General features: G+C 36.9%; 2 protein-coding genes across 2 annotated transcripts; both read right to left on the bottom strand.

The window, feature by feature from the left end:
• Window positions 1-2,852: 2,852 nt before the first annotated feature.
• LOC110888748 lies at window positions 2,853-3,824 on the bottom strand. The gene has a single exon (XM_022136260.1). The coding sequence runs from the start codon at window positions 3,822-3,824 to the stop codon at window positions 2,853-2,855; it is 972 nt and encodes a 323-aa protein (XP_021991952.1).
• A 3,616-nt stretch (window positions 3,825-7,440) lies between these two features.
• On the bottom strand, window positions 7,441-12,236 carry LOC110914270 (polyadenylate-binding protein RBP47). Its single transcript, XM_022159071.2, has 6 exons — window positions 11,613-12,236; window positions 9,575-10,055; window positions 8,764-8,819; window positions 8,536-8,666; window positions 8,349-8,445; window positions 7,441-7,857 (listed from the first exon to the last, which is right to left on the bottom strand). Exons 1-6 carry the CDS (start codon window positions 11,985-11,987, stop codon window positions 7,699-7,701), a joined length of 1,299 nt encoding a protein of 432 aa, XP_022014763.1. The 5' UTR covers window positions 11,988-12,236; the 3' UTR covers window positions 7,441-7,698.
• Between the last annotated feature and the right edge of the window lie 10,776 nt (window positions 12,237-23,012).

Genomic DNA, 23,012 nt, shown 5'->3' with positions numbered 1-23,012 from the left:
TATTTTCTAATTTATTTTTAAGTGTTGGAGTTACATTGATATTATCGGATAATTTTTCAAAGTCGCTTTCAATTGGTTTTCAATAACATGTACAGGGTCTTTAAAAAGCAAGAAATAGAAAATTGATACGACTTCCTAACACTGGTTTGATCAGTGTAATTCCGCAAAAAAAATGATGTTGTTTCCATATCAAGACTCTTGATTAAAAAATATGTTATGATTGACTTCTAGTTTTTAATATGGTTCAAGTTAGTTCCAACCAGTAATCCCATGTAAATAAATATTTTTTTTTTTTGAAAAGAGAACTTCATTAAAACACACCCACACCCGAAGACCGGGGCAGGCACCAAACAACCAATTACATATTTACAAATTTACACCAATCTGACCACGAAACAGAACTAGACTTGGATCTATGCTTGAACCATAAATAGCCTAAAGATCTAACTTCACTAAACACACCTTCCACCTTGACTTCTGAATCCGAGAACACCTCCTTGTTACGAGCTATCCATAGACACCAACAAGAGATGAAGATAATACCTTTGAATAATGACCTTATCTTCAGACTTAATGGAACTCCCCTTATGGATCTCCAACAAGTCTCTAAAAGAAAAAACGTAAATGGGAGGAATTCGGCACCAACGACTTATTTTTTGCCACAGAGCCACCGCCGTCACACAAGAAGTGAAAAGATGCTCTACCGATTCAAAGTCCATTTTGCAAAGCGGACACGTCTCGTCGCTCACGACAATACCCCTACGCCGCAACGCATCGAAAGTAGGAATCCTATTTAATTCCGCTCTCCACACAAAGACGTTACACTTTATCGGAACCCATTTGCACCAATCTACCACATAATTGCTGATGTTGTTGCTAACACCTTCCAAAACACACTTCACGGACCTAACAGAAAAAGAGCTGGACTTATCAAGAGACCATTTCCACTCATCCTTCCTTTTACTTAAAGAAATCGACCCGATGGCTTCGTTGAGCGCCTGCAACTCCACCAACTCATCGACTATGTCAGGATCATGTTTCCCAAGCCAAACACCTGACACCCGATCATTCACCGAGCACGTCTTCACAATTTCAAGCGCAAAAAGCTTAGGGAATGCCTCCTTCAAAGGAACCTCCATCAGCCAAGGATCCAAGCAAAACAGAATACTGTCTCCCCTACCCACTGAACCCCTAAAGGAATCACGAAGCCGGGAACTACCGACGAACGGCTTGTTGATGACCGTAGCAATACTATTCCAAACTCCTCCTAAAGCTTTTTTAACCGGAAGAAACGACCAACAAGAACCACCTGAATGAATTGCATCCACCACCTTAACCCACATGTTGTCTTTTTCTCTTTTATACCTCCAACCCCACTTACATAAAAGAGCTTTGTTAATACTACTGAGTTTAGAAATTCCCAATCCTCCACACTTCTTTGGAAGAGTGACTCTATCCCACGCCACCCAGTGAGTCTTTCTAACCTCACTCGACCCTCCCCAAAGAAACTTTTTGATGATGCTTTCAAGATCTTTAACAACTTTCATTGGCGCCTTATACAAAGAGAAGTAATAAGTAGGAAGACTCTCAAGAACAGAACGAATGAGCGTAACTCTCCCTCCTATAGACAACAAAGCGGACTTCCATAAAGCAAGCCTAGCCTCAAAAATGTCGTACACCGGCCTCCAATTATTAACACGGTTCATATTAGCCCCAACCTTTAGACCAAGATACTTAAACGGAAGAGAATCCGGTTTACATCCAACGATATCCGCCATAACTTCTACTCCCGACCCATCGACACCAATACCCATCAAATTAGACTTCCCCAAATTAATTTTCAACCCAGAGCACGCATGGAAGCACCTTAAAATTCTAATAATATTTAAAGCATTATTTTCATCCCAATCACCGATTATCAAAGCGTCATCTGCAAAGAATAAGTGGGACAACATAGGACCATCGTTAGGTAGCTTAATACCTGAAAAAATGCCCACTTCCCCCGCCTTGTCAATTAAACAAGATAAGACTTCCATAACCGCAACAAAAAGAAACGGAGAAATGGGATCACCTTGCCTCATCCCTTTACCACATTTGAACTCAAAAGTAGGCGAACCGTTAACCAAAACAGGGGCACGAGCCGACGAAAGAATTCCCCATAGCCACTTACACCACTTATCCCCAAAACCCATTTGGCGAAAGACATCCACCACAAATCTCCAATTGATGTTATCATAGGCCTTTTCAAAATCAATTTTGAGTAAAAAAGCTTTCTTTTTTTTTTTGTTTTTTGAAGCCATGACCAAACCTCATTAATAATAAGGGGCCCATCCAAAATATACCTATTCCTCAAGAACATTGATTGATTATCAAAAATAACCGAGCCGAGAACTTTCTTTAGTCTATTAGCTAGTAACTTAGAAATCACCTTATTCACCACCCCAACTAGACTAATAGGCCGGTAATCTGAAAGACCCAAAGGATCTTTCTTTTTGGGAATTAAGGCAATAAAAGAAGAACTACAACCCAGATTAATATTACCTGTCTCGAAGAACGCCTCCACCAAAGCAACAAAATCTCCCACAAAGAAACTCCAAAACCGTTTAAAAAATCTAAAATTAAAACCATACGGTCCGGGCGCCCGATCATCCCCGCACTCGAATACAGCACTTTTAATCTCATCAACCGAGAATTGAGCCTCCAACCAATCCGCCTCAGATTATGAAATTTTCTTTATACTAGGACACGAAAGAACGGACGAACCTCGCAGTCCTCCACAAATTTAGATCTGAAAAAATTGAAAACCTCCTTCTTAACCAAAGAGGGTTTAGAAACCCAGTCACCTCCTATATTCAAGCCATGGATCGTATTGCTAGCTTTCTACAGTTGATTAACGAATGAAAAAATTTGGAATTTTCATCACCTTCCTTTGCCCACTTAACCCGGGATCTTTGTTTCAGGTCCATAACTTTAGCATACTCAATCTCGGCAACAATATTCTTATTCTCCGCCAAAATCCATTCCTCCTCTTCGCTTAACTCTCTGGAATCTAAAATAGATTCGATCGCCGCAATTTCTTCCATGGCACGAGAACAAACCTCACAATCCTTACGAATCATCTTATCTCTCCACTCCCTTAACTTGCACCGAATATATCCCAATTTTCTGACTAAAAAAACATCAGGAGGATAACCTGGACAAGAGAAATTAGAGCACGCCTCCTCTACCACCTCTGAGAATCCCTCTTTCCCCAACCAAGAATTAAATACACGGAACGGCCGAGCTCCAAAGTTAACCGACTTCGAAATCAAAATTATAGGACAATGATCGGACCATAGCCTCGGGAGGGCCTGAACACGCGCTTCTGGCCAATTATTAAAGAACTCAGAATTAACCAAGAACCTATCCGGTTTACTAAGTTTCTTCCCATTCTCCGAGCGCCAAGTGAACCGAGCTCCCCTCAAATCATATTCAAACAACCCTGCATCGTAAATAAACGAATTGAAGTTATTGGCACAAGAAGATTTGAAGGAACAATTCCTCCTTTCTTCACGAAATCTAACCGAATTGAAATCTCCACCAATAATCCATAAACCATCCAAGCTATTGACAATAACACTCAACGCATCCCACAAATCCTTCTTTGCCGTAATCCCTTGAGGCATATATATGTTCAGGAAATTAACATACTCATTACACCCAACCATCCTACCCTTAATATGAAGAAAATTTCTGTTTTTGTTGGATTCCTCCATCTGAAAGAAGTCTTCGTCCCACATACAAATCAAACCTCCCGAAAGGCCCACTGAATCCACTGCCTCCATCCCAAATCTTTTATTAACCTAAAAGTTCGACACGTCCGCTCGAGACACACCAACGTGTTTAGACTCCTGAATGGCTAAGAAATTAATGCCATAATCTCGAACCAAAGACTTAATCCACCCAGACTTGGCAGGACCCCCGATACCTCTGATTTGATAGATAAGCAATTCATTTATGAACACCTTGAATACCTGAAGCCAAACGCGAATCTCTGATCAGATTGGGATGACTATGAAGCTCGACACCAATTTTTGCCCCGATTGACACGGTATTCTCGACCTCCTTATCCACCTGATAAATGAACTCTGTGCCTGCCCCCTCCTGATCTCCATTGCTAGAACCAAACATAATAGGATCGTCGTTACTTCCAACAACATTAACTTCTGGAGTCGCATTGACATTAAGATCGAAATCACCACTTCTATCATCCTTATCCGCCTCCCTCTGTTCATTACCTGGTGGAGATCTAAATGTGAAGCCAATAAATCCGAAGCCTGGTTCGGTCTCCACCTCAACAGGTCTTGATCTTTTTTTAGGCCTAACGTCCACTGGGAAACCTCATTACTACATCGGGCCCGTCCCTTACTGGACTTTAAGCCCACTGGCCTTTTTCGAGGAGACCTAACACTCCTCTTACCATTAGAAAAACAAAAAGAAAAATTATCTGGCCCACACCCACTATTATTCGGCAAGGGACCCACCCCCTGTTGATCGAACTTAACTCCCAAAGAAACCAGAGGTGACCCCACTACCGATTCATATTCTCCATCAATAGCCTTATCAACTTCCTCATGCATGGGAATATCAGCTTGGGGAACCGCACCATCATTAAAAAGAGTCTGATCATTACCCACCGAATTTACCTTCAACACCGTCTCCTCATCTTCTCCTTCGCCGGAATTAAAGGACCGAATAACCGGCGATGATTGCAACATAGAACTGTCATCCCGAGATTCATCATCTGTATCGAGGCAGTCCGGCACCCACACCTCTAGCTCCTCTTCCACCCAAACCCTAAAGCTTTTGTTAGTCCATTTCAAAGTAACCAACTCTCTTATCCTTTGGGCCTCCCCAGCTAAAACCCCTACTCTAACCAAAGACAAATCAAGATCCTCATCCGAGAAACTTGGCACGTGAAGAACTTTCCCAAAACGCTCACCGACCTGCATAACAACTTCAGCATCCAGCAAGTGTAACGGAACTCCAAGCAATTTTAACCATGCCACCCTTTCCAACGGTAGAGACTGACCAGACCAGACTTCCAGTTTAGTGAACCACGGCCCCCAGACATCACGTGACTCCAAAAACCGAGACGCCGACTCCTTGTCTAGAAAAGAAATCAGGAGAGAAAGACCACCCAAGTACTTCAACCTAGTGAATTTAATCTTAGCAATTTTCAACAGCCTGTTGAAATCTACAAGAGTTTCCAAATCTACCGTTCTTCCGACCACCGCAAACCCATGAGATTCTGAAAAAGCGGACGTCCTATCAGGAACAATAATCGTCTTCTAGCCTGCATTGGAACCAACCCCTGGGAAAACCCTTGAACCACTCCCCATGCCATCAACACCTTTAGCCTTACCCAGGACATCACTGTATGACCTACCATCCCTTATGTTCGACCCCTTGATCTTCTCCGACTGCCCAACAGGAACCGAAGCATTGGACTTGACTCCAGTTTGAATAGACGGTCTCAGCCGCAAACCGAGCCACATTGACCCACAGTTTATACTCACCCAGTTTAGCCCCCTTCAAACTGCCTTCCAACTCTTTCTTGTCCCTGACTCCTTTAAAGGTAACAAACCCGAATCTATTCCCATTCTTATCCTTCTTCCTGGCCACATAGACACCCACTACATTCCCATACGTACTAAACAAATCCCCTAACTCCTTCGAACTGCACCGCTCTGGCAGGTTGGACACAAAGAATTTCGATAACTCGCCGAAAACCTCACCCATACCCACCCAAGCCGAACAAAGGATCTCTAAGAGGTTAACGGGATTCGTAACGATCTAGCTAGACTATACGAGATAGCCGCGACCAATAACAGACCCGGTAAGCAATCAAGATCGGTTTGCCGGCGAGAGGGGAACGAACAGACAACCCTAACCCCAGATAGCGAATGGAGAGATCGAACAGAAGGGATAGAGCAGAAGGTCAAGCTAGATTTCCCGGCGACCTCACACGCTATCACGACAGTTTTCACCTCGTCGAGCCGCCGGCGGTCGGAACCCTAGTATTCGCCAGAGAGAAATACGAAAGTATAGGCCTGACTTTTTGAATCCTCAAAGTTACCCCCTCCCCCTCAACAACCTTCATCGTAACCACCCCTAATGCCTCCATGGCTATTATAAATAAGAACCCCTAATGCCTCTATGGCAATAAGAACGGGAAGTGGATACATAACTCTTTAGTTCAGGAAAATCATATCCACCAAAACCGATTTTAGAAACTCCCAGAAGAATCAAAAGTTTTTTTTTTTTCCAAAATCTACTTTGAAAAGAGTAAGGGGCTGTTTAGCAACATCTGAATGGTTAAGTACTGAACCAGTAAGAAGTCTGAATCATTGAGTGTTGAACCAGTAAGAGATCTGAACTATTAAGAGCTTGTTAAAACTTCCAAGTCCTTTCACATGAGCTTGGTTATTCTTGTTGAATTTTGTTTTTCTAGATGTTTAATCTCATTACTTATTTAACTAACTTAAAATGATAGTAGATATTTTTTTAGGCAAATTGGAAAATAATAATCCCACCATTGTGAAATTGGCCAATAATAATCCCAAGTCAGGAATTAGCCACCAATAATCCCACCTCGTCCATTTTTGGAAAATAATACTCCAAATGCTGACGTGGCACTTTTGTCGTTTAGTGACTGTGGATTATTATTTTCCAAAAATGGACGAGGTGGGATTATTATTGGTTAATTCCTGACTTGGGATTATTATTGGCCAATTTCACAATGGTGGGATTATTATTTTCCAATTTGCCTTTTTTTTATATCAAAAGAGTTATTGAATTTACTTTCAAGTTGCATTAGTAACTCTTTAGCAAAACCATTCTAGAGTTTAGCAAGTTGCCTAGCATCGTCACATCTAACAATTTTCATTCATATTTTTTCTCTCAATCAGTCGTCATCCGCATGCTCAATTATTATTGTATTATCATCAGCATACATTACTAGTATTTGTTATATGATCAAACACATAAACAAACACACACGGCTTTAGCTCTCAATATTCCAATTTGATTCAATGTGTGGTCCACAACAACTTTTCGACCCCTCAAGGGCGAGGCTTTTTTTTTAGTAGATTAGGGTTTTCTATTCAGAAGGGGATGACGGCGCAGTTTGTTGCTCGTCTACCTGCTATCCTTATGTAATTGCTCTGGTGATTGAAATGAAGCAATTAAGGAGAGTAATTCAATGTCATCTTCTTAAGTTGACCACTTCCAAGGTCAAAATTATAGTAGTCAGCTATCAAAATTACCAACATATACAACTCTCACCTTAGATCAATCAATTTAAATTCAAAACTATTCTAAAGTCAACTTAGTTGACCAAATCAAAAGTCAAACTTTAATGGTCAAATAGAGCAAAGTATAAATAAAGAAGCTAGCTAATAATCATATAAGCTAGATGTTATGATATGGTTTATTAAGAGTAAAATTAAATAATCCCACACATAAGAAACTAAAAAAAAGCACCCTAAAAATCTAGCTCATGTAGTCAAAATTCAACCACCACCCCATATTGAGAGGGAGGAGAGAGCATTCTACACTCCCAAGAGACACTACAAATCTGTCACCATTTTTTTTAAACTTAATTCATGCTAGCTAGCTATCCACCTCATTAAATTCTTTTTTCACCTTCATATTTTGCTAGCTTACTTGTTGTTGATGAATGCCATACATTGGATAACCCCCATATGCCGCAGCGTACATGCTCGGGTCGTGAGGTGGCGTCATCGCGTATTCGTACCCATCAAAGACGTGCCCTCCGTAGTATGGCCCGCCCCATTGGTTCCCAAACTCGTTTCTCTGCAACATTTTAATGTAATACGTGAGCTATCCCAAGATTGCAGTTTATTGATAGATGCGCAACACTAAGTAGTTAATGCGGTCAAAAATCAGATATCGGTCAAGGACCGATATTTGAGATATCGGTAATTTTAATATCATGTTGAATTTATATATATAGCAATTTAACACTAACAATTCAGTATACGCTCCTACCATTAACAAATTAACCTTTTGCAACTTGCAAAACACTAACAATTTTTAGCAAGTAGGAACTCATTAAGACATAAAACACTAATAATTCACAATTAAGACTTGTTTAATAAGAAGAAAGACAAATGGTAGAACTAAGAAGAAAAGTACTGATATCGGGAAAATCGGTGATATACTCCGATAATATCGGTACCGATTGGTATAATATCGGTACCGATATTCTGACGGATATTTTGCACAAATATCTCACCAGGGGACCGGCAGCCATATTACCTACATAGGCGCAACAAGAAAGTTACCTGTTTATTTGCTGGGTTACGTCCCCAAGAAAGTCGCACAGTCTGCTTGCCAATCGTGGTGCCATTTAATTTCTGCAGTGCCTCTTCAGCATTATTTCTGCCAACATATGTTAGAAGGGCAACAAAACAGGTGGTCAACGATATGATTTTTTAATGAACTAACGAAATTTCATAACAAAAGGTGTACCTGTTGGCAAATTGTACAAAGCCGCATCCTTTACCGATGGGTATTTTAACTGAAACTATTTCACCGTACTGAGAGAAAGGCTGCTTAAGGTCCTCGTCACTAACTGTCGGGTCAAGCCCTCCCACGAAGATCTAAAACCAATCAAATGTTAGCCACAAATACAACAAAATTATTAGAAAACGATAGATTCATTAAACTAAACGAACAACTTGAAGAATCTATACTAACCGTGGTATTATTTGAATCTCCATCAGAATGAGAGCCACCATTTGATATATAACCACCTAACAAATGATAAAGTCTAAAGAAATGCATTTGCATACTATAAAAGTAGTTAAAGATTCTATACTGCATTTGCATACGCTACAATTAGGGGTGTAAGGCAATTAGGCTCTGGAAGAGCTTGAGCTTGTAATTTCGGTTCAAGTCGAGCTTATAGTGAGCCTATCTCGAGTAGCTCACAAACTGTTCGACTCGTTTACAACCCTAGCTACAACGTATTCATGGTACGTATTGCGCACAAACAATACTTATGCCACATATATTACAAAAAGTCCATGCTTTTAGCTTGCAAGTATATATGAGTAAAGTACACGGATGGTCCCTGTGGTTTACCAAAAATACAGATTTGGTCCCTAGCTTTCCAAAAATACGCGGATGGTCCCTGTGGCTTGCATCTTGTAACGCATTTAGTTCCCAGGCCAACAAATCTAAAGGTTTTAGCATGTCAAAGTTAGGGACTAAATGCGTTACAAAGTGCAAACCACATGGACCATCCATGTACTTTTTGAAAAAGTTGGGGACTAAATGCGTTACAAAGTGCAAACCACAAGGACCATCTGTGTACTTTTGAAAAGCATGAGACCAAATCCATAATTTTAATGAACCCTCTAGAAAAATACAAGATAAAAAAATCTGCCATCCCCAGACTAAATAGAACAAACAATGAACCACAGGGACCATTGTAAATGAATGCAAATTATAACTCTAATCAATAAAAAATTAATGATAAATCAGACTAAGTAGAACAAAAATGTACCTTGTGAACCATATTGTTGTTGGTAACCAGATGACTTTCTCGGAGTAGCAGCGCCAATACGCATGGGCCGGGTTGAACAATAAGTTCCATTCATTTCAGTCATGGCTTGAGTCCTCTCACCATCATCTCCAAACCTTACAAAACCATAACCTTTAGAGCGGCCCGTATTTGCATCGATGACAACTTTAGCAGCTTTAACAGACGGATATTTATTAGCAAAAGTTTCATGTAATAAAGTATCAGTTACATCTGCAGCTAAATCTCCTACGAATATTGAAAGATCTGAACCGTTGTTTGAACGTTTGTCTCCCATGCTAAATGTGGCCCAGTTCAAACGGAATGGTTGTTCTGTGTTAGGCATAGCAATGCATGTGTAAGTTTGCAGAACCTTTTCCGCTGCGTTATGTGAAAAGAACTCCACAAATCCGTATCCTTCTGAGAAACCTGTTTGTTTGTTGCGAATAACTTTAATTGAAGCAACCTGAAACATAGGTTAACAATGATGGTTTAGCGGCTGCAAATACCTATTGAATTATTCTATACAAACTTTTAAACTTTGTTCCATTATGATACAAGGTAACCAGGTATACGGGTCAAAGCGGTACAATAAAATTGTTGTGTTTTAGGATTATTAACTGCATATGTGAATAAAGGTTTTCATTGACGCGTGTACGACCAGAAGGTTACAACTTGTATATCGATGAATGTGTAGTTGATGTAACAGGTTGCCATAAATGACGAGATTATGGGTGTTGGGACGGTTGTTGGTGGGAGCGTTACAAGATTTTTCTTATAACAATAATTATAGCAATTTTAGTAAGATTTTTGAATTACTATATTTATGTTAGCATCGGATCGTCACATGGACGCAAAAACATCAGATCCGGTTACAAAAGATTAGGTATTCATGAGAATACATAAAGTAGAAGTTTATATACTATGTTAGCATTAAAGAAGGTACACACATAAACTAAAGAACAGACATGAAATTATGTTGGTACTAACTAAAGAACAGACATGAAAATATGTTGGTACTAACAGCTTTAATACCAAAGTTGGTCCTATTATCATCCCACCAACCAACCAAGAGGCTGTGAGGCAGGCTCAATCATTTCATATGTATTTGAGTATTTCCTTTCAAATAAAAAAGAAAGAATAAAAACTACTAGTTAGAGCATCCATAATCCTACTTTAACATGCCATATCAGATTTCAAACACGTCTAAAAAACCCTATTTTCACACTACACTATAAAATTTCAAACAGCACTGAAAACTATAAAAAATATTAATTTTTTATTATATGTGAGAGAAGGCCCCCACCCAGTGGCGAAGCTTGACAATGAAGACGGGAGGTCGAAAACGTATATACTCAAAAATTTCTATAGAACCAGGGAGTCCAAAACGTATATATCCAAAAATTTCTATACGAAAACTACATATATAACACTACTGAGCGAAAAGTTTAGGGAACCTGGTTTGTGGGTACGGATTGACACCGTCGGACACCACCCCACATCGCAACCTTGGTCTGTGGGGGTGGTCCGAAATCCCGGTGTGGGAAGCGTTGTGAATGCTCTTATTTTCTATTATTAATGGTTATTAGTTATAACAAACAATAATGGTCGAAAAATTAGTTCAAAACTAACAAATACTGATGCATTAACTAATCTGGGTGACCTCATTAACTCTATAACATGTGTATACTTTAAACATCATTGATGCATTTGATTATCATAAATGGTATTATTTATGTCAAGGGCCACTTTCTTTTTCCATTTCTCTTGTTTCAATCCTACATATTTTATTTATTTAAACCAGAAGCTTTTTTAGTAAATAAATCTCTTAAACGTTTACCAGAAAATTTACAAATATGTAAACAGGCAACAAGCTGCGTCGCAACCTTTTTATTTGTTCTAAAAAGTTGATTAAGAAACTAATCGTAATTAATTAAACATGGATATATTAATTATAACTATAACTTGTTAACAAAATTTAAAAAAAATTAAGTAAATAAAAAAGAATTAAATAAAATAATACCTCGCCGGTAGAAGCAAAGCAGTTACGCAGGTAATCCTCATCCATCCAATTATGAAGATCACCGACCCAGATCGTCCTATTCTCACCACCACCACCGCCGCCGCCGCCGCCACCCTGCTGCGGCTGTTGCGCCACCGGATGATGTAAATGGTGAGGATGATACGGCATGTAGCTCGGAGCGATGGGGTAATGTCCCGGTGACGGCGCCATCATATGATGCTGCATTACCATCGCCGCCGCCGGATACTGCATCGCCACCCACTGCTGCTGCTGTGGCCCCACACCCACGACCGCCGGCGCCGCCGTTGTCGCCGCAGTGTTCTGGGATTGTTGTTGCTGTGGATCAGACACAGCACCGTTGGTACTTGATTGCATCTTGAATTGAAGGAAAAGTAATTATAATTTGTATACGATGTGATTGTTTAGTTTATACGTAGATTTTTGAAATGAAAACGGCGAATATGAAAGAGAGTTTGGAGAGGAAAGAGATAAGATGGAAGGATGGATTCATGGGGAAGCCCTACTTACTAGTTGACGCGTATGAGTTATACGCCGTTGGATTAAACGTATATGGGCCGTTAATTTATCATGGTTTTGGGTGACTACTATTTTAGTTAAGTCGGCCGCCTTTGAGGGTTTCCTCACTTTGGTATATCAAGAAAGAAAAGGATAATAATAATAACATTTAATTGTTAAATTTAAAAAAAAAACATTTGGGTAAATAATTATTTTAGCAATGTTTTTACATCCAGATGGGTAAATAAACCGATACTTTATTGGTCTTATAGCTTGCTCGTTTTTAAAACTGAACCGAATTAAATATTTGATCTTCGGTTCAGTTTTAAACCAAAACTAAATTAGGTAATTGATTTCGGTTCTAGAGACCTTATTTTGATTAAGTATGAGAAACCTGAATTACATGTGTTTTTTTTAACGACAAAAAAAACTTTATTAAACATCACCAAAATTTACAGCTAAATGATTACTAGTGAGGCATTAGCAAAAGCATGCACCAACACCTATTACTCACCCATACAGACTTGTACAAAATACCCCAAACAAACTATCAAGAAAAAAAATTATATATATATTTTGATTACAGTCTATATGTTGAAATTCACTCACTTCTCCCGGTCGAGATTCACGCTTTTTTACTAAAATTCATGTTTTTTCTAACTCATTAAAGATTTAGCTTATAGGAAATCAAACCAAGAAACCTGAAATCCGAAGTACTAACAACCATTTTGCTAAAATTCATGTTTTTTTTTTGGAAAACATACCGAACTGAATTAGAGATTCGGTTTTGCCAACTTTCCATTCGACTTATTCTTTTTTCCGGTTGAAACCGAAAAAGAATTTAAACCAAGAAAACCAAAAAGGCGAAAACTCATAAGATCCATCACCTTTAATTAATAATTATTATAGTTATCATGACTTAAATTTTAAGAGAAAAAAAACATGACATGTTTTATCTCAATAATACAAGCATATTAACAAAACTACATAGAAAATAATAAATTAATATATATGAAAATAATTTCCTTTTGGTATAACAATGTTAAGAGAATCTAAGCAAATTCTGAGGAACACAGTTGATGTGGCTTTCACATCAGGAAATGCATAGGTTTCAGTACACTCAGTAAAGCCTACAGCAAGTACTCTGCTTCTTTACCATAAACATGTCATCAAAAATTGAATAGTTGAATGTCAAATCCTCCAGACAAACAAATAAAAACTAGGAAAATAGCCAAAAATAACCATTTTAAGTAATTCAATAATCAAATTTGAATAGTTGAATGTCAAATCATCTAGACCAATATTTTCTTTTTGAGAAAAATGTCCGTATAGTCCTTGTGCTTTGTCTTTTTTCACCTTTACTCTCTAATTTTCTAAAAATACAGCTATAGTCCCAAACTTTTGCAATTTCGTTCCCGGATAGTCCCTAAACCTAACATCAGTTACTTTTCTCAGTTAAGAGGGTGTGAAATGACAAAAATACCCTTACTAAAAAACAAAATAACTTAATGTATTAATACATTTATTTATTTAGGGTCGTATTATTGGCACACCTTGCCTTATTAAATCGACACCCTCAATACGCATCGTATAGGTCTATACGATGCGTATTGAGTTGGTAATTAATTCTGTGTCAGTCAAAGGCTGACAATATCACACGGGGGTTAAAGTAATACGCATTGTATAGCCCTATACGATGCGTATTACTTTTTTTAAAAAGTACGATCAGCTTTCTGTCACTGTTGAGTGACGTAAAGTGATTGACGTATGCCCTATACGAATCGTATAGGGCTATACGACTCGTATTCGATTCCGAATTTGAATTCTACTTCCCCTATTTAAACGAAGAAGAAGACGATATATATATATATATATATATATATATATATATATATATATATATATATATATATATATATATAGGGCATGGATTAACAGAAAACTTATTTCTACTAAGAAAACCTAGGAAACCCAATCTAGACCATTGATCATGATCATCCAATGGCTCATAAAATTTGAAGCATTTTTGAATTAAATTAAATAGAGTGGTAAAGTCAAAAAGGTACTTCAAGGGCATATGGGTAAAATTACCTATGATATTATGACATTTTATATATTATATTCATATTGATTAGACATTCATGATATGAAAAGGAGAGAGAAGCACAATTACCTATAACCAAGATTCCCATTTCTCTCTTTCTCTCTCAGACCTTCATTCTCTCTCTTCTTTATTATTGTCACCATCACCATCATCATTGTTTCTCTTTCTTCTTTCTTCTTTCTTTGAGAATTCAAAAAAACTTCTGTGCATTCACCATCATCATCATCCCTTCTCTCATCCTCTCTCTTTCTTCATGTTTCAATCACCAAGAACACACACAAGTGTGTGTGAGAGAATCGTTATTGTTAAAACCCCTTCGTGTTCATGAAGAACACCAAGAACACACACACAAGTGTGTGAGAAAGAAGCAGGCCTGAATCATTCGGTTGCATGTGTTTCTAGAGAGAGAAAGTTATTAGAACACCAAGACCAAGAACACACACAAGTGTGTGAGAGAGAAGCATGTCAGAAATCATTTGGGTCATGGGTTTTAGAGAGAGAAAGTTGTTAGAACGCCAAGAACACACACACACAAGTGTGTGCGAGAGAATCATTTTTGAAGATCTTCATCGTGTTCATCAGACGGGTCTAGATCCGGTTAGTGTTCTACTAATTGCAAGAACACACTTGATTTTTTTGTTAAAAAGGTTGTCAATAACTTTTTGTGTGCTCAAAGTGTTCTAGTAATGGGTTAATGTTCATGTATTTTGCAGGTTTTTGTTTTTATGTTAAAATGATTTTTAGTTTTTTGATATTTTCAGTTTGTTGACCAATAATTTATGGGTTGGGTTTGTGTTAGGTTTTATAAATTGGATTTGCTTTATTTTGTTTTCTGTTTTTTTGTTTAAATTGGGCATCCCAATTATTGGTAGATAATTAGTTTGAAAATCCATAATTGTTACAGTAAAGGTTTCAAAATGTTGTTGGTTAAGTTGTTCTTTTTTTATAATTAGTGTTAAATGTTTCAAATTTTTGCAGGCATAACTAGTTACGTATGTTACATTTCTGCCAGCTAGATTCTAAACTGTTTGTCCTGTATGTTGTAACATATGTTACACTTTCGGACAATATATGGTGCATAAATTGTGTTACACATTTTGTTTTGATATGAGTGGATATTGAAATGGTGAATGGTAATTGTTGTATCCTCATCTTAGCAAGTACTCTTTTGCTGACTACTAATATTTGTGTTTTTCATTTCTTGGGTAGGACTGGGACTGGGAAGAAACCTAACAAAACATTATGTGTTTACAAATCTATATCTTTTTAAATGGGTTGAAATGTTATTTTAAATGGGTTGTTAGTTGAAATGTCTTGCTGGCATAATTAGCTACATATGTTGTAATAAGGTTACACGTGTTACTTATGTTAAAACCAGCCCTTTCTTGGACATAAAAAGGAGCTACACATATGTAACACATGTTTGTAACGTGTGTTACACTGGAGGGTACCTTTGATGTTGTACAGAAGTTACCCTCCAGTGTAACACATGTTACAAACATGTGTTACATATGTTCAACCTCTTTGTTACCAAAAATCGGGGCTGCACATATGTAACACGTGTTACAACAGGTTTTTACCTACTTGCACGTCTCTATTACAAATGGATGAAAAACAGTTTTTTTAAAACATCCACGGTGTAACACTTGTTTATTTGAAAGTTCTTAAAACAACCGTTGTAACACGTGTTATAATCCCATCTTCAATGTAAAGATACATCCAATGTAACACGTGTTACAAAAGGAAATTACCTACTTACACATCTCTATTACGTTGATTTAAACAGTTATTTAAAAACATCCACTTTGCAACACTTGTTTATTTGAAAGTTCTTAAAACAACCGTTGTAACACGTGTTACAACTTTTTTAGTGTTGTGCATTTTCCTTTTTATTATCTCATCTTCAGCTTGAAGATACATCCAATGCAACACGTGTTAGGTTTGTTACGTGTTACAAAAGGTTTTTACTTAATGTAATAGTAAGTTTAAATGTTAAAATGTTTTTTTAAGATTGGCTGTTAAATGTTAAAATATATAAACTTCATAATTTATTCGGAATATCTCGTTTATTTTACAAATAACTTCGGAAATATTACTTGTGCTATTATGTATTTACTATGGCGGTTGTATTTGCAGGAGTGAGGAAAATGACCAGGTCCGTGACGGGTAGGCTGGCTAATAAGCGAAAGCAGAACGATAAAGAAACAGAACGATAACGAAAGAAGGTAGATGGAGAAACCGATGAAGAATGGGAACAAGAAGTCGATGAAGGGCAGGTGGTGGGTACCTTTGACGTTGTACAGAAGTTACCCTTCAGTGTAACACATGTTACAAACATGTGTTACATATGTTCAACCCCTTTGTTACCAAAAATCGGGGCTGCACATATGTAAGACATGTTTGTAACTTATGTTACACTAGAGGGTAACACATGTATGATCATTTTTGGATCATTTGTATATATTTAAGTCTGTATAAACCTACAACATTGATACCCCCAAAAAGGTTACACATGTTACGATAGAATGGGAAATGTGTAGCAACGTTCAATACTGTTGTTTCACTCTATAGTGTGTAACATGTGTGAAATGGCATTTGTCAGTAAAACATATAACTTGTAAGGTGATACGACTGTATCTTTAAAACATGTTTACCTATAAGTACTTACATGTTACAGGTTGTATCTTTAAAACATGTTTAAACTGGAAACAGGAAACACTTGCAATGTATAAAGCAGAGTTACAGAAGATGTAACATGTGTAAAACTGGAAACACTTGTGTAACATTTTGGTGTAACACATTTTACAGGTTGTATCTTTAAAACATGTTTACCTATAAGTACTTACAAAATATAAAGCAGAGTAGGAACACAACTTTTAAGGATGTTACATACATTGTAGAGAAGATGTTACATGTGCACACACAATTAAGATGTGTAACATCACGACAAGTGTCATGTGTGATCTTTTTTTGTTACCCTAGGGTGCTAAACGTATTACAACGTTCATAACACACGTAAACTTATACTAACATCCGTCCCTATGTCCACAGATGATATAGAACATACTCCACGTTACCATATTTACTAGTATTCTAATGGCACTAAATTGTGGACATCGAATGTCAACGAGCAATATCATCCTATTATTGTTAAATCATACGTCACACTGGAAGAACTTCTTGCCATGTGTAAGGCTTATAACCAAGAAGCTGGGTTCAATGTAAAAAATATACGTTAATGCAGTTTTTTTATCTACTAATAACATTGTTAATAACAAGTCTAGGTACTTATGTAACATGAAGTGTATCGTTTGTCCCTTTAATTTGTTACACTAGTCTCATATACTTATAGTTACATATATTACTTGTTTGTTCATTGATATGACATTTTGGATGATGTAATGTTGTTACATATGTAATTTGCTAAGTTTAAATTGACACCAAAGGGGCTGACATATGTAACACATGTTTATAACATATGTTACAATATGGGTATATATGTAACACATGTATAGCAATCTTACACATATTACATATAGGTGTTACATGTGTTACAACGTCAAGGTTACACATGTTACATATAGTTGTTGCATCCAAAAAAAAAAAATTGCCTTCACAACAACATCCGTATTCATCCAAATATTGGCATACTAACAATGAAAATAAAAATAAATTTTATATCAATAGTTGTAATGCTTCTAAAATGGTCTTCTAAAAATTGCCTTCACAACAACACCATCGTCACCACGAAAACCTGATGATGCGTTGTAATCCTTCCGCGGGTTTCGCTTCTTGATAACCATATTCATCTTGAACACAAAACATCTTTCCACCTATGAACAAAACAAGTACATCAATATTAAATATTCTATAGTTAAAACTTATTAATCTTCTATGTAACATGTGTAACGTGGCTATACATGTGTTACCTCTCTAGTGTAACACATGTTACAAACATGTGTTACATATGTGCACCCCCCCTTTGTGTCCAAAAAAGGGTTGGGGTATCTATAAGTAACTTGCATAATGTTGTTACTACATATGTAGCTAATTATCCGACAAAAAAAACACGACTTTTTATTTGTAAAATAAACGAGATATTCCGAATAAATTATGAAGTTTGTACGTTTTAACATTTAACAGCCAATCTAAAAAAAAACAATAAGCTGGTCTCATATACTGGGTGTAACACATGTAACACCCTATATACAACATATGTAACCCGCAGTGTAACACGTGTTACAACATATATGACAAACAGTTTAGAAATTTTAGCATTAATCTTCGTAAAAATAACAATATACTCTGTACAAACAATTTAGAAAGTCAACATTAATCTTCGTAAAAAATATCAATATACTCTTCGCATAAATGTAGCTGATAGAAATGTAACATATGTAACAAATTATGCCAGTAAAAAACACGAATTTCTATTTGTAAAACAAAACCGATATCCGATTAAATTATGAACTTTCTAAAGGTAATGAAAATGTAATATCGGAGTGAATTTATTCAAAAAAACAACTAAAAAACAAAGAAATTTGAAACATACATCGTAAAATTTATGGATTTTCAAACTAATTATCTACCATCAATGGTGATGCTGAATTTAAACAAAACTAGAACACAAATCAAACCAAATCCAATTCATAAACCCTAAAAAAACCCAACTCACCCACATCCCCCCCCCCCACACACACAAATCCAACTAAAAGCAATCATTAACTCAAAATCGCTGGACAAACAATTTAGAAATTTAACTTTAATCTTCATAAAAAAATCAATACACTTTGAAGAGAGAAATACAACATACAAAAATTTCTTATAGATCTTGATTTAAAAAATAAAATAAACAAACTAGCTCTGATTTTAAATCTACCAAACGTTATACAAAGTATAAATCTAAACAAATTACATAAATTAACAAAAGTAAGATCTTTAAACCTGTTTCTCTCTCACACACTTGTGCGTGTGTTCTTGGTGTCTAGGTGAACAACATGAAAATTGTTATCTCTCCTTCCAAAACATTAGCTTTCTCTCTCTAAAAAACAGAAACAAAGATGTGATTAAAATGACACCGAGCTTCCTTTTCTTTGAGAGCTTTGATGGTGGCTTCGATCTTCAATGGTGGCTTCGATCTTCAGATTTCAAGGTTGGAAGGGATGGTGGCTTTGATCTTCGATCTTTGAGAGCTTTGATGGTGGCAGAGCATTGATGGTGGCTTCGATCTTCATATTTCAAAGGTTGGAAGGAATGGGGTGAAAGCAATGGAGTTAGGGTTTTGAAGAGAAAGGAATGGGGTATGAAGAAGAAAGAAAGAGATGGATTCTGTATGTATTTTTTTGTTTAAAAAGGGAAGAAATGATGGGTAATAAATGAGTTGATGTGATGGTGAAGAGAGTGAAATGATATCTTGATCAAATGACCAATATGCCCTTTTAACATGTGTTTTAAAAAGATGATGTGGATCAATCTTGGCCACACAATTAAGGTTTGCCAAGTTTTCTTGATTAAATGGGTTTTTCATAGATACTTACACTATATATATATATATATATATATATATATATATATATATATATATATATATATATATATATATATATATATATATATATATATATATATATATATATCGTCTTCGTTATATATTCACATTCACTAACAAACATGTCTTGGTTCAACTATGTTTTCGGTGAGGCGTCTGAGGCGGACACAAGCACGTTTATTCCGGATAGCAGTGTACTATATCATTTTTTTAACTTATTCTGTTTTTTTTGTTTATGAAATACTTAGCACACCGTTTGTATTAGGCGGGGTCTAATATCCCTGATTCTTACGATTTGGGTGGAAATGATGATCACGCGCACGAGGTCGTGTCCGGCTATCGTCCCCGTCATAATGAATCGTTGTTGCCAGACCTCAACGAGGTAAGTATATATATTTGCTTTTTTCTGTTCGGCGTTAAACTTATCACTAACTTTTACCCGTTGGTTTTTTTTAGTCTGCTATGCCCCACCAACCGTTGCTACCAGATTTGAATGTGTGTAGCCATGATCAAGGTTATAGGTCTCCGTTTTATGAACCCTGTTACGTTCCCTCGTACAGACATGAAGAATATGGAAATAATGTTTTCGTTAGTGGTCCCTCGGTAGTACAAGGAGACCTTAGTCACCCTTCTTACGTGCAAGAGTCATTGTGTGACGATCCACCCGTGCAAGAGTCATTGGGTGACGAGCCAGCCGTGCAAGAGTCATTGGGTGACGAGACACCCGCTTACCCTGAAGTTTCGTACAAAACTGATCAAGTACGAATGATATATATTTTTGTTAAATGCTATATTTTTTTCTGTTAAATTATTATACAATTGTTAATACAAAATACATTAAAATTGTTATATTTTTCAAAGGATAAAAATTAATTAATAAATGTTATATGAAATATTTTTATAAAATTAATTAAACCTGTTAATTTTATTTAAATAATATAAAAATACATTAAAATATTTTTTTAAATATTAATTAAAATATTCGTTGAAGAGTTGAAGACACTCGTATTATACAAACGAGATGATTTCACTAAAATAGGCGTGAAACCCATAATTTGGTGAATGACTCCCAGTCCGCTTATTCAATTTTGCACGACGAATACCAACCACACTTATGGTACGAAATCTTCAAGTTAGGGGTGAAACTCGCATCTTGTCGACTAGTCCCGTTCCTCGATTTTCAATCCCGCCAAAGTTTCGATTTTTCAATCGATTAGGGACGTGTAGTAAGTGGAAGGGTAAAGTACCGTTAATCGCTTCTCGACGAGAGTATTTTACCTATAGGCCAAAGCACGTTTCCTAATTTGAAAGGACTTTCGATTCACTTTGGAATAGTCGAAGTTTCTAAACCCGAAACAATCCGATGTTTTATCAAGCCTCTCTTTTACTTTATCTCAATTTCTATGTGTTTCAATACTTGTTACCTCGTTCATTTCAAAACCGATGCACAATTCGCACGTTCCTGGCAATAAAAAACAATAATAATTTGCACAATAATAAAAAATTGTAAAGAAAAAATACATTCAAAATTCAAAATTGTTATATTTTGTAACAAATCAATTATAAAATTAATTAAAATTGTTATATTTTTTAAGAATTTTAAAAAAAGTACATTCAAAATTGTTATATTTTTCTAAATTACTTGTTATATTTTTAGGATTTTTTATCCCGCGATGATTTGGAAAGTTGGGTAAAACGAACGGGTTTAGCCAACGGATACATAATTGTTACCAGACGGTCCAAGGATAACCGAGTGCGGCTTGGGTGTTGTCGTAGCGGCGAGCATGAGAGTAAGGCCACGGTTAGGAAAACCGGCAACAAAAAATGTGCGTGCCCTTTTATGGTGATAGGTCGTGTCGACCAGAGTCGTCGGGCTTGGCGGATAGATTATCTGAACAAAATTTTAACGAGGCGCACAACCACGACCCTGCTGAACATCTGGAGGGTTATGCGTATGCCAGGATGTCACACCCCCAAAATCCACACGCGGAGTATCACCGCCTGGAGGCGTGACTGACCAGGATCCAGCCACCAATCGTATTGAACAAGCATGTAAGTAATTAGAAAATCCAACCAATACAATTGGTGTCCCAACCAAAACATAGTTTAAGTTGCAAGCGGAAGCATAATGATTAAATCCAAAACCAAATATAAGTTCAAATGTTTAAATGTTTAACATGGCACACAGTTGTCCATGTCCCACAACGACCACGCCTCCTCGTGCAAGCTCCATAAGTACCTAACGACCTGCAAGGCATGTAACAACGAGTCAACAACAAAGTTGAGCGAGTTCAAAGTTGGTGTTCATTGTTAAGTTGTTTCAAAAACCAGGAATTCATTTGTAAGTTGTAAGTTAATCAGTTTACCCTGTTTCCCAAACATATCCATAGTTGGTGGGGGCTTCCCCATGTTAACCACTAGACCCGTTTACCATATCGACCACTGACTAAAGTAAGTTGGTGCCCTGACGTCAATGTCTATCATCATTGACTAGTGCCCAGATCCATTAGTTCACGCCCGTCCTCTGCGGCACGGTGTGAGGCTTGTCAAACCTAAATAGCGCTATCTAACTAATGACCCGCTCGCCATTGGCCCGGCGATTAAGTCGATATAAAAAGGAGGGACTTCATGATAGAGAGTTTTGGTCTAGTATCCGTGTTGTCACCCTTCAGTAAAGAGGGTGTGTACGTAATCCCCAAACCAAGAGATTACGCAGGTTCCGATTATATTCTTATCGCGTGTTGTCACCCTTCAATAAAGAGGGTGTGTATGTGTTCCAAACTAGGAAGTCACTCAGTTTTAGTTTAAATCCTTTACCCATTCCCAACCCTTGGGAATCCCATGCCTTGTGGAAAGTGTGAACTCACCTTGGTTTGCTCGGTATGACTAGTCAATTTGTTTAACAGTTGATCAAATACGTCCTATCACGGTTTACCACTTCTAATCAGATTCGTTATTCAAATACTCATGTACTCATATACGTACTTCTAGCAAACAACACATAACATGATGGCATAAAAATACTTGCTTCATTAAATGGATAAGTCATATAACAACATATTCCAATTATGCATGCACAACAAACAGATTTCAAAAGAATGAGAGTGTGGGGCCAATGTTTAGTGGGTGCGATTTATTATATTCAACAACATCATTTAACTTACAATTTTAGATCTCATAACATTCAAGTTGTACCCTATGCATATTTAGTTGCATATTTCCATTAAAGCAC

Source organism: Helianthus annuus, chromosome 2, assembly GCF_002127325.2.
Source record: "Helianthus annuus cultivar XRQ/B chromosome 2, HanXRQr2.0-SUNRISE, whole genome shotgun sequence".
NCBI classification, from domain to species: Eukaryota; Viridiplantae; Streptophyta; class Magnoliopsida; order Asterales; family Asteraceae; genus Helianthus; species Helianthus annuus.
Note: the sequence above shows the minus strand (reverse complement) of the source record. Positions and strands in the feature narration are given on the sequence as shown.

What these genes read in the sequence shown, in the direction of transcription:
- LOC110888748 (XM_022136260.1), bottom strand. Translation starts at nt 3,824, where the DNA reads ATGGAGGCAGTGGATTCAGTGGGCCTTTCGGGAGGTTTGATTTGTATG.
- LOC110914270 (XM_022159071.2), bottom strand. Translation starts at nt 11,987, where the DNA reads ATGCAATCAAGTACCAACGGTGCTGTGTCTGATCCACAGCAACAACAA. An exon ending in GAGATTCAAATAATACCACG is followed by an intron (nt 8,667 to 8,763) that starts GTTAGTATAGAT and finishes GATTGGTTTTAG; the next exon opens with ATCTTCGTGGGAGGGCTTGA. An exon ending in GTAACCCAGCAAATAAACAG is followed by an intron (nt 7,858 to 8,348) that starts GTAACTTTCTTG and finishes AAAATGTTGCAG; the next exon opens with AGAAACGAGTTTGGGAACCA.